Here is an 11,643-nt window from a genome sequence, read left to right as displayed (position 1 = left end):
CACCGATCCTTGTGCACAAATTTGAGAGGTTCTGAGTGACGTCACACGACTGTCGTCCAATCAGCGAGTTACGTGTAATCACGCCGAGGGTTCAGAGGTCAGGGGTTGCCAGGGAGAGAGCAAGATGGCGGCAGGCAGGTGACATGGACACGGATGAGTCAGACACTAATAATACTCACACATAAGAGGCGTGTGCAGCAATTGTAATACACCAGTCAAGTTTAGCGGACGTAAGGACATCAATGGCGCTGTTGTACAGCTTCTTATGGCGGCTTTTGCTGTTCGTGCTCCACAGCAACAGAGCGCTCGTCTCCTGGTTGCGTGTGCTGCTTCGGAGCTGCAATGGCCGGCTGTGGGAGCGTGCTGTGGCCGCACTGCTATTGCCAATGTCCCTAGCCGGCTTCCACGACCAACGGAAATATAATCACAGACCCGAAGCTAATGGAACTCCGGTAACTGGAAACGGCGCTGACAGTCGGCGACACCGGTGGCTGACTGACGGCAAAGCCTTGGACAAGTTACCGGTGCACATCGGCCTCTTGGTAGCCGAAGAAGAGCACAGCTACACGGACATCGGGAACGTGGTGGTCTGGTGTATGGCTGTTGGTATATCCTATGTCAGCGTCTATGACAACCACGGTAAAAACACACTTTAACCAAACTTATTCACATATGAGTTCATGTTATGTATTATAGAGAATACATATACCGATAGAGAAAATTGTTCTATCTCAGCTTCTATGACAACACAGTAAATACACACATTAACTAAATGGATATATGTTGTATATTAGAGAAAATCTGCACACTCTACAACAGTGTGTTGAGGTTCATGGCTGGTGAGGCATTGGCAGATTTTTAGTGTTAGCAGGATTAAAAATTGTTGGCTTTTCCCCTGTGGAAGTACGTCAGTGACAAGCACCTTCCAGCTCACACACACCTCCGCTAACCATTGCTTCACCATGCCTGTTGTGTGTTTTCGGTCGTTGTCATGCTGGAATGTCCACCAGTGCTGAAGTTGGTCCACTGGGCTAAGTTTCTCTGCAGACTGCATGAGGATAGTAAAAAGTACAAGTTACTATATATTGTTTTTAAATCTACTTTATTGAATTCATGAAAGCAAATAATACATTTTCAAAGGTATAGTAGTTCATGGCACCACCCATGATGATCTAGCTCTTGGTGTTCAGGCTCATATCTGGAAGTGACGTCATCGGGGTGACACCTCTCCACTAAAGCAGAGTAAACAAATGCTTCTTGAGGTAGATTGTCTACTTGCTTGAGTATATTTTTTATCGTAATAATAGTCATGCCAAAACGTTGTGTTGCTGCTGGATGTTTACAGTATCTGAGTGATACTGTAAGTTTGTTGTGTTTTCAACCTTTCACTGATTTGGTATTTGGCTTCAAAGTACAGTATACATTTTGAAAAAGGATGTTATTCCTATTCCATGATAGCAACAAGCCCACGTTTACAATATTTATCTAAACAGGTAACTACTCATTTTATACTGTGATTAGATTCCCTGGCCATTGGCTGAGAAACACCCCCAAAACAGTAGGTTCCCACTGCCATGTTTGACAGTAGGGGTGTTCTTCAGGTTGAAGTCTTCTCCTTGCTCATGCTACATCATTGCGGCCAAATAATTCAATTTTTATGTACTGACCACAAAAGGAGAAGTGTCGTACTTCTCGGTCTGCGTCCATGGAAACCATCAGTGTGCAGTGGCTGTTCCCGAGGATGGCCTGATATAGCCAAATCCTTGGACTCTTTTTCACCTTGTTCTCTATTCTCCTGGCCGGTAAAGGTGTCACTTTTGGCTTCCCTCTCACATTCCCGAGATTTTCCACAGAATCTCGTATTTTTTAACAACACTTAGCACTGTAGCCACTGAAACTTGAAAACATTTAGACATGGCCTTATTTCCCTTTCCTGTCTTGTGATCAGGCACGGTGCACAACTGCAGATCATCAGTGAGCTTCTTTGTTCTTAGCAAGAGTGTCCACAAACCAACAGCAGAAAGCTGCTGTTGCTGTTCAACTGTTGAGGTGATTAAATCAGTGCTTCCCAATGAATAGGGTAATTAGGATGCTTAAGAACAGCTTGGACTATTACTACTACTATTACTACATTACCATGGATTGGGATATAAGCAGCATAGAAAATGGATGGATGGATGCGGTTATGTTATTATCTTCTGGGGGACACCTGTATCATTTCCAATGAGGAAAAATTGGCTCGACTGTACATTCATAAAAGACAAGATACTGCAAAGCTGTTGTCAAGTTTCTCTGTTTTCTTTGTCTGCCAGGTATTTTCCGGAAAAACAACTCTCGCTTGCTGGAGGTGATACTGAGACAACAGAAGGATCTTCTGGGTGTAGAAGGATCCAAATACAATGTGGAGTTCCTGAGTGATTGTGGAGATGAACACCAGAATCATGGTAAGGACACACAATATTTACCTCCACAGTGTTACGATGACACACTGACTGTGATTATGTAACACTGTTTACCAGTCTTTTATTGCGCCATGTGCTTTCGAGCAAAGTTCAATTCGAAAACTCAAGAGTGATATTAGGTCAGACGCGGGCAATTGTTTTAAAATTTGGTTGCCGGTAGGATTACTAAGATTGTGAATTATTGATACTCAAAAACATTAGCCACATTCTCATGAGGAGATTTTCCTCTTTCCGAATGGAATCTTTCCGAATGACGTACCAGAGAACAGTGTATCTATGGAAAGGAATATTCCAATCTCCTGTCTACATGTACCGCTATAATCAAACGGAATAGTCAATGGGGCATGCGCAGTAAAATGTAAACAACATCATGTGATTCATCGAAGATGGCGAACGAGAGTGTGATTACCACAGTTGTTGGGACAGTTGCTACGCTTTTTTTTTTAAAGCAGCAACTTGAACGTTCAGTTCTTTTAAAGTTTGTATCAAAAACGAACTTTCCGCTGTAGTCCAGTGATGACTGCTCGCCGCCATTTTCAAAATCTGAGAGACGTCTGCGTGTTGCGTCACAGCTGAGCATGCGCTGAAAGAACGCACCCTGGCAACTTTCCGATTGAGTGGGTACAAGATACCTCAATCGGATTGATTGGGGAATGGAATATTTCACCCCTGTGAATCCGATTATTTATTCATTCGGATTGGCACTTTTCTTTCAGAATGAGGTGTATACAAAGGTTACATTCTTTCCGTTTGAGCAAAAAACCCGAATGGAATTGGAATATTTGGGTCCATGTAAATATGACTACTGTTTCCAGATACAACCCTCATTTGTAAAAGTATCTATACTATACCCTCCCTGTCCCTGGCCAATGCGGCACCCCTCTTACACGCCTACCCCTTGCTGCTATGTGCATAATAACAGATCATGAACTGTGCTGCTGCAGGGGGGGCCAAAGCAACCTGTTTTAGTTGAAAACACAAGAGGCAAACGTGTTGCTCTGAGGTATTTTGCCTTCAAGGCAAACGAAGAAGGAAAGCCAAAGGATGTGGATAAGCCTGTGTGCTAACACTGCTACAAAGCAGTGGGGGACGGAGTCAGTTAGTACATATATTCTGTATATTCACTACACACAGGGAAATATTTGAAGGATGTATGTCATAATATTGTAATAAAAATGATTGTAACTTACCGCTAATAAACCCCAAATTCAGTATGTGATCAAATATAAAAAATGATGAAAAAGTTGAATATGGTAAGCCCTTGCCACTTGGAGAACTCTATCACGGTTTATGTATTTGGTTTTAATATATGAAAAAATTAACACTAGCCACGTTTACATGAGGAGTTTTTCTCTTTCCGAATGGAATCTTTCCGAATGACCTTTCCAAAAGCAATGGTATACATGGAAAGGAATTTTCCATTCGCGTGTCTACATGCGCCGCTATAACCAACCAGAATAGTCAATGGGGCATGCCCAGTAAAGCGTAAACACCAACATCACGTGATACTGACTTCCTCTTTTCTTTAACTTGTTGGAATAACTCCGTATTGCCAGTTTTTCCTTCATCCAGTCTTGAAATTTAGTTTGAATCAAAAACAAACTTTGCTTAGTCCAGTGCCGATTGCTGGCCTCCATTTTTAAAAGTGAAGAACGTCTGGATCTGCGCTGCAGATGCACTGAAAGAACGCACCCGGGATAAATTTAAACAGGAAAAGATCACATTCAATCTTGCTAATATTTCATAATTAAACTCAGGACATGTTTTATATAGATATATATTTTCTTTTTTTTTTAATAAAACTGCACTTGGGAATAAAGTATAGAAGGGTTTAGATTCTGTTCCACAGATGGCGCTAATGCACACGAAAGCTGCTTGCCAACCGCCAATAAACAACAGAAGACAGAATTTGAATGATCACTACCAGGTTTGGAACCAATAAACCCCCATAAACGAGGGATTACTGTATTGAAAACTGCTGGTTCATGTGCTAATCAGCAGATGAACTCCTTTAGGTGGTCACTTGAAATGACCTATAATCGAATAACTTTTGCACCATAACAAGGTACTCAAGTGTAACTATACTGGTTACTAATTGCTGGGCGTCACCACTTCACACCGATCCTACTTATGGTGTCAAAAGAACTACATACAGCAACGCAATAGGTGGATAAAAACAGACAAAACACTACAACCGTATAATGCAGAATATTAACTACTAACCACTAAGTGAGCTCTAAACATGTATTTTCCAGTTATTTACAAAAACTGTACAGCAAACCATGCTCAGAAACAGGAAGTGCTGCCAGCAACACTACACAGGGGTGCTCATTAAGTCGATCGCGATCTACTGGTCGATCGCGGAGGTGGTACTGGTCGATCGCTGGTCGATCGCGGCGTGACATTAAAAAAATATCATCCTCGCATCAATGCCGTCAATTGATTGATATACAGGGCAGCCATTCAGATGACAACTGAATGTTGCCCTTCGGGCGACCAATCAAATCAAACAACGTCTCTAAGTGCAGCAGAACTTACGATGTCAGCCTATCATCCATCCCTGTTACTTGATTGACATACAGGACAACCAGTCAGATGACAACTGAATTTTGACCTTTAGGTCACCGCTCATGCGTAAACAACGATGCAAAGTGCTAAGCTAGTCGGCGAATTGCGTCAGATTTCAAGCCCTCGCTAAAGTTTATGGTCACTAAAATGAGTGAAGGAGCTGGACCAAGTAAAAAGGCAAAAACATATCACTTCCATACGGAATGGGAGGTGGACTTTTTTTTCACAATGTCTTTTTCGAAGTGCGTTTGCCTCATATGCCATTCTACCATTGCAGTACCAAAGAAGGGAAATGTGGAGTAATGTGGAGGTAATTACAAAAAATGTTAATTGTTAATTATGTGTGTGTTTTGCAATATTGGCTCATTTGGTTATGTAAGGTACATCAACATACATTGTACGTACAAATAATCCTCAATACATTTGAAAATAAATAGATGTTTTGCATTTTTGTAGTGGGTAGATCATTTTGACTCGGTCATTTTAAAAGTAGCTCGCATGCTGAAAAAGTGTGAGCACCCCTGGTATAGATTGTCTCTGTGAAGAAAAAAAAACGTCCATAAAGCCGACACACAGTTATGTAGTGTATTGCTTGTTTGTGACCTGTCAAGGCAATTCGTACTGAACTTCCTGTACACAAGGCTAGTTATCGTCTAAGCATCTGCTCTCGTGAGCGCAGTTTCCGCAATCAGAACTGACGCTCGCCACAGTGCCTACCGGAGTCAGTGTGAGTCGCACTTTGCGGCAAGACCGGTTTTCCTGGTGGAGAACACAAAACTTCTTCTCCTGCCTCTGACAGGACTATTTTTCATTAAATGTCAACATTGATAAATATAAAAAATAATGAACATACAGTATGTTTTCCACTTAAAACTCGTACCCTCCAAAGATGTATGTGTTTTTAAAAAAAAATAACGGCCACCAGGAGGCAGAAGTGCTGTGCATGCATCTTTCCTATTGAAATAGATGCTCTGTAGTGAAGGAAGTGAAAAGGCATCGCACTGTGTTGCGAAGGAGGTTACATTTTGAAGCGTGCACACACAAATTTCAGTTGTAAATAATTCATGGTGTTTAGACATTTTGGCTAAATATGTATGGGTAAATCTGGGTTAAAGTGACAGTTATGCTTGAAATGCAACTTTTCACCAAAAACTTTTTTCTCCCTTTTTTGTTGAGCACTGTTATTTTACTGAAACTTACCCATGTTCTACTGCTTATTACTAAAGAACGGAAGAAGGTAGAAAAACTTTTTTCTGATGAAAGATGACTAATCATTCTTTTGGTATGTACCTTCTCTATCCAGCCCTAGAGCACAATATTCTGTGTGTCTTGGAAAATCAAAAATGTCTGGCATTGAATGAGTTAATATGACCAACATCATTGCACATTTGAAGCAGCATCACAAAAAAAACAGCACGGGTTTTGGGTGACCAGGACTCTCCCTCCCCTGTGGGCCGAAACATTTGCAAAGTGTGAGAAACTCCCACAGCAAAAAGTCATTGGCCAGAACAGAAAAGGGCATGGGTGCTTAAACATGGGTTTAAACGCCTCATTGACCACGTTGCACTACAGTATGGATAAAGTTAGACGCATGAAGAAGTAAATGGGTGAGTTTATGTCATACCTGCTGTTGCTGACAATTGTTCTTTGTTCAAGCTTTTTCTAACATTCCACACTACTAAATCACTGAAGAGTATGTATGATTTGTGTTGATATGTTTTGGCTCATAATCCAGGCTGTAATATTTATAATATATTGTAATGTATTATATATATAATATTTATCAGAAGTGAAAAATTTGTATCTGGACACCTGTAGTCTTTGTAGTTGGTCTTTCAGCGACTTCATTTTTTTATGCCAAGCTGACTTTGAGCAAACAGTGGGGTACACCCTGGAATTGTCGCCAGCCCAATTCCAATTTAACATGAATTGAATATACAAATGTAATTCCATAAGTCTGTCTAGAGATGCCTTTATTTACAGTACTATTTGATATTCACCTGGAAGAAAACATCATTTTGTGCAGTATGAACATTTACAGGTTTGGTTGTATTGTATTGTATCTAAAATTGTTCAAAATGTGCTGGGTGGTGTGTATTTAAGCAAGGTTGTGCTACATGCTACATGCTAGGGGTGCGAAAGGAGTGACATCACGCGCCAACCTGGGATCTGTGACAGCCGGTATTTAGTCTATGGAGACCTGAACTTGAATTATTATTTTTTTGTTTCAATGGGATTACCTTTTTCCTGTGTAGTATTGGGACACAAGGATCGATGCAGGTACATACCAAAAGTGGATGCATACTGTGGCTTTCACTTCAAACTGCCTTGCATTTTTTGTGTGACTCCAGAGACTTTTGGGAGTAAACGTTATGGGACATTTGTTGTTGTATGGGTGGAGTTTTATTCATCTTTTTATGCAGGGATGTTGATGCATTCGATCTTGTGTCTTTCAGTGTTGTCATGCAAGCCCACAGTGAAGGTCTTGTCTCCAGAAGATGGGAAGCAGAGTATCGTTAACGCAGCACGGCAACTCTGTCGCTCTGTGGAGAACAAAGAGAGGAGCTCCAAAGACATTAGTGTCTCCATGCTGGACACACTGCTCAGAGGTAGCACTTCATTAACCGTAGAAAAGTCCAACTACATTCAGACCTCCTCATTCAGATTTGGGATCAACATTTGCAATAAAAGTGACTAAAAGTGACTCCCAGAACCATCCCCTCTCTCTTCAATTGCCTTTGTTAACTCAGGAAAACAGAAGCTACCAAGCTAAATGCAAAGAAGCACAATCCACACGTATTAAACACTTTGTATAAGTATAAAATGCATAGCCACTCGCCACCAATGAATGATAAGGTAAGATGATCCATTGGATCCAACACTTGGAGTCACGGTGTGTGCTAATTGTCAGGCTAGTGCTAAAGCCATGCTTCTGTCTGTTGTGGAGCCACTTCTATCTCCGTTGAAAGCAGTGGTGGTACACCACTCCACTGCTCCTCCTAGCTTGAAGTCCAAGGTGTATCCAGTGTTCCTCCGAATCATAATCCGCGTTGCTTGCTTGTCACATGACATATGAACTTGTGCTCACCTTGCTGCAAGTTTGGAAGCCGTAAGCAAGTTGAGTGTAAAAGCTAGCGCTTCTGCAGCCATTACTGCGTACTTGTATGCTGTGCATGAGATGCTGTATTATCACGTATTTATGAGGGGTGTCCCAATCCAATATTGATATTGGATACCAGACTGAAAGCAGCAAAAAAAACTGATAATATCAACCGCCCGCTAAAATCTTCAATATTTGCATACGATACAATCAGTCAATTCCTGACTCTGCTAAAGCCCGTCTATCCAGCAGCGTCCCGACACAGCCCACGGTTTTTCCCTTTTTCGTAAAATTCAGAAACAGGCGTCGCTGAGTGCAAAAACTTGTCATGCACACGTTTCCCCCGTGGTGGCGCAGAGCCGGGGAAGTTTAATTCGAAGCATACTCATGGTGCATTTGAAGCAGCATCACATGGGAAAACTCCCCTGGGATGACGAGAGGTCCTTAGCTATAACAGAAAGGATGACCAGCCCCCGTCAGTGGTGAGTAAAGTTGTGTTTAATCGCTTAATTCATTGTTGTAGGGAAAATATTATTTTTTGGGTAAATGACTCTTGTCAAACATGCCACACTACAAAATAATTATAACATTCTGAATGTTTCAAGCTGATACGGGATTGATATTAGTATCGGCAGATGTTCAAGGCTGCAATGTCAGTATTGGATTGGAAGTGCAAAAGTTGTATCGGGACACCCCTAATATTATAAATACTTTGGCTATTTTCGGTGAACTTTGGGTGAATGATGAGTTTCTGTGAAAAACAACCTATTTTTGAATGGACAGTTTTTCCCCACAAATTGGAAAAACAATTTGCAAGTATGTAAATGACCAATTAGGAATACTGTGGGTATCCACATTAATATAACACATTAAAGGGTGAGATTGTCTGTGTCAGGTATAGTTATAGGAACAGGAATTGATACCATTTTTATTCTAGTAAGAATACAACTTAATTCAGTCCTGTCTTTATTCTCTCAAAGGATACAACTTCATACAAACGGCACTGTACATACTTAATCTCCTCCCATTGCCATTCTCATATTTCTGTCAAGAGATGAGCTTATAAGAAATCACAGAAGTTAATAGGTTGTATGTACATGTTTGGTATGGATGCTATTGCCAAGATAAAAAGCTCATGAGCTAGCTTGTGTGTTTGTTTCAGAGTCAAAGTATATTCCAGATCCTGAGCTGGTGGTAAAGTTCGGTCCGGTGGACAGCACTCTGGGTTTCCTACCCTGGCACATCAGACTCACTGAATTCATGTAAGACACTATTATTCCAACATTAACTACACCAGAGGTGCTCACTCTCTTTCAGCCTGCTACTGTTTACTTTTACGATGACATGACCTGAGTAATATGCAAGTCACTATGGCTATGTAGCTTTCATTAAATACGCATTTCATGTGTTACGTCCAGTTAGCATTTGGTATTAAACGTTATTACTGATATTCAAGAAAAGCATTTTCCGTTTCTTTTCTTGTTAACCATTAATTCTATTAATTATGTTCTGGAAAATTACTTGAAAGTGATGCCACATTTGTTGTATATGTCAAATTTTTTAAAATCTCTGCTCCCTCTAGCATCATTTGGACAAAGTTGGCATAACATTTTCTGTAAGCTGTGTTTAAGCCACACCCACTAAAACCAGAAAACTAGATTTGTCCATATGAAAGTCACGCCGCACTTGTCCATGTCATAAAGTGGCGTATTGTGGCACACACAGGTCAGGCGAGCGCCACATAGCTCTTTATTTGACAGAAGCCAATCATGAGCTTGTCAACCCGTTTGAAAAGACAGGTCATTACCCAATATAACAGTCCGACTCCCGGTGTCATTTTACAAAGAACACTAAACTCATCACATGGTAACTTAACACTCCAAAATGAGCTAAGAAAAATACAATGCAAGTACCAAGACAGGTTCTAAATGAGAAAACAGCTATGGTAACTTTTTCCCATGTATTTCATCTCTGCATAGCATTATATTGGTTATGGCTGCCTCAGTGCTGCAATGCCAGCCTCCTTCTGGGCTCCTCTGGTGGACAGAGACAGCATTGCAGCACCTCAGCAGCCATAACCAATGTAATGCTTTGCCAGGATGAAATGCATTATGGGAAAAAGTGAAGAGTTGGATTTTTAAAATGTTTAAACTCGTATTGCTACTTGTATATTTCTTAGCTACCTTTGAGTGTTAAGTTGTTGTGTGATGAGTTTAGCGTGCAAGAGGACAACGTGAGTCAGACTGTTATATTGAGTAATGATTTCCAATAGGTTGACAAGCTCATTGTGTGTGCACTAATTGCTTGTGATTGGCTTCTGCCAAAGAAAGGACTACCGTCTCCCCATTGACTTGCAAGCGGCACAGTATTTAAACGATTAGTAGTAGCTCTGATGTGAAGGAGATGCAACAAGGTTGGAATTTAGCCACAAATTAGCTGTACCGTTGTATAAGATGCAGGGTTCGTGTGCAGATGAGAGGCAAAGTTGAATATCGCGTTGTCAGATTTGCTGCTGTGTTGTAAGGATGCATGGCTCTTTGTTCTCAGCTCCCTGCCGTCACACAGAAACATCTCTTATGAGGAATTACTGGGCGCCCTGCAGCGCTACGGACAATGCCAGCAGAGGTTGGGCCAGTGATGTTCCTCACAAAAGACCACTTGACTCTGTCAGGACAAGTTACTGCTGTCCATACGTCAGTCTTCTCCCGCATCTCCGAGACTGGAGTCGGAGCCAGATGGCTGACTTCCTGCCACCAGCTCATGTTCTCCAACCAAGTGCCAAGAGGAAGGACACCAACCAGCGTGACGTTGATGAGAGGACCGTCTGTCCTCTACATTCCATGTCCAGCTGCTGTTTGGCCACTGGAATCACACAGCAAGAAGAAAGCAGGCTTTGTGCCGCTGCTGAAATGACAAATTCTAGCATGAGATTGAAAAGATGACAGGAAGTGGAGCTGAAGGACAGGGCGATTGATGAGATGTAAATATGAGCACTTCATGTGTCTCATTGTCTTTCTTCATACTTTTTATTGAAGGCTGCAGCTTGACTGTCCGTCCTTAATAAACAAATGCACTGTTTTTTCCTGTGTGTGTGTGTGTGTGTGTGTGGTGAGCAACTGACAAGCTCTATTGCCTGTTGAGAAGGTACAGTTGTTAAAAAGAGAGCATCATACAAGTGGATGGGTTATGTTCATTTCCATCAGCATGTCGTCCTTGCACGCATTTACAGAAATGTTTTTAGACAGCAAAAATCATTCCTGGTAATGTGTGTGGAAGTGGTGAGGCAAGTGGTGGTCCTCGGCAGTTATGTGTTGTAAAATTTTTTGGTGATTTCCGGAGATTTTGATTGTGACCTGACACTGTGTGCGTGTGCGTGTGTGTGGAGGACAGGTGAGTTTGCTGATGTTTTGACGTGGGGCGGCCCGACAGTAACCAGTTTGTTTTTGCAATAAAGACATTGTTGATGGAGCACCTTCTCGTCATCATTACAATATCCGGATAGACATAATAAAT

At 41.5% G+C, this 11,643-nt stretch overlaps 1 protein-coding gene across 1 annotated transcript; it reads left to right on the top strand.

Annotated features, from left to right (window-relative positions):
- Positions 1-103: 103 nt before the first annotated feature.
- Positions 104-11,604, top strand: nus1 (NUS1 dehydrodolichyl diphosphate synthase subunit). Its single transcript, XM_058072560.1, has 5 exons — positions 104-639; positions 2,313-2,444; positions 7,487-7,639; positions 9,293-9,392; positions 10,678-11,604. Exons 1-5 carry the CDS (start codon positions 243-245, stop codon positions 10,766-10,768), a joined length of 873 nt encoding a protein of 290 aa, XP_057928543.1. The 5' UTR covers positions 104-242; the 3' UTR covers positions 10,769-11,604.
- Positions 11,605-11,643: the final 39 nt, after the last annotated feature.

The sequence above is a fragment of the Doryrhamphus excisus genome, chromosome 1 (assembly GCF_030265055.1).
Source record: "Doryrhamphus excisus isolate RoL2022-K1 chromosome 1, RoL_Dexc_1.0, whole genome shotgun sequence".
Taxonomy (NCBI): domain Eukaryota; kingdom Metazoa; phylum Chordata; class Actinopteri; order Syngnathiformes; family Syngnathidae; genus Doryrhamphus; species Doryrhamphus excisus.
This window is presented reverse-complemented; position numbering and strand designations above follow the sequence as displayed.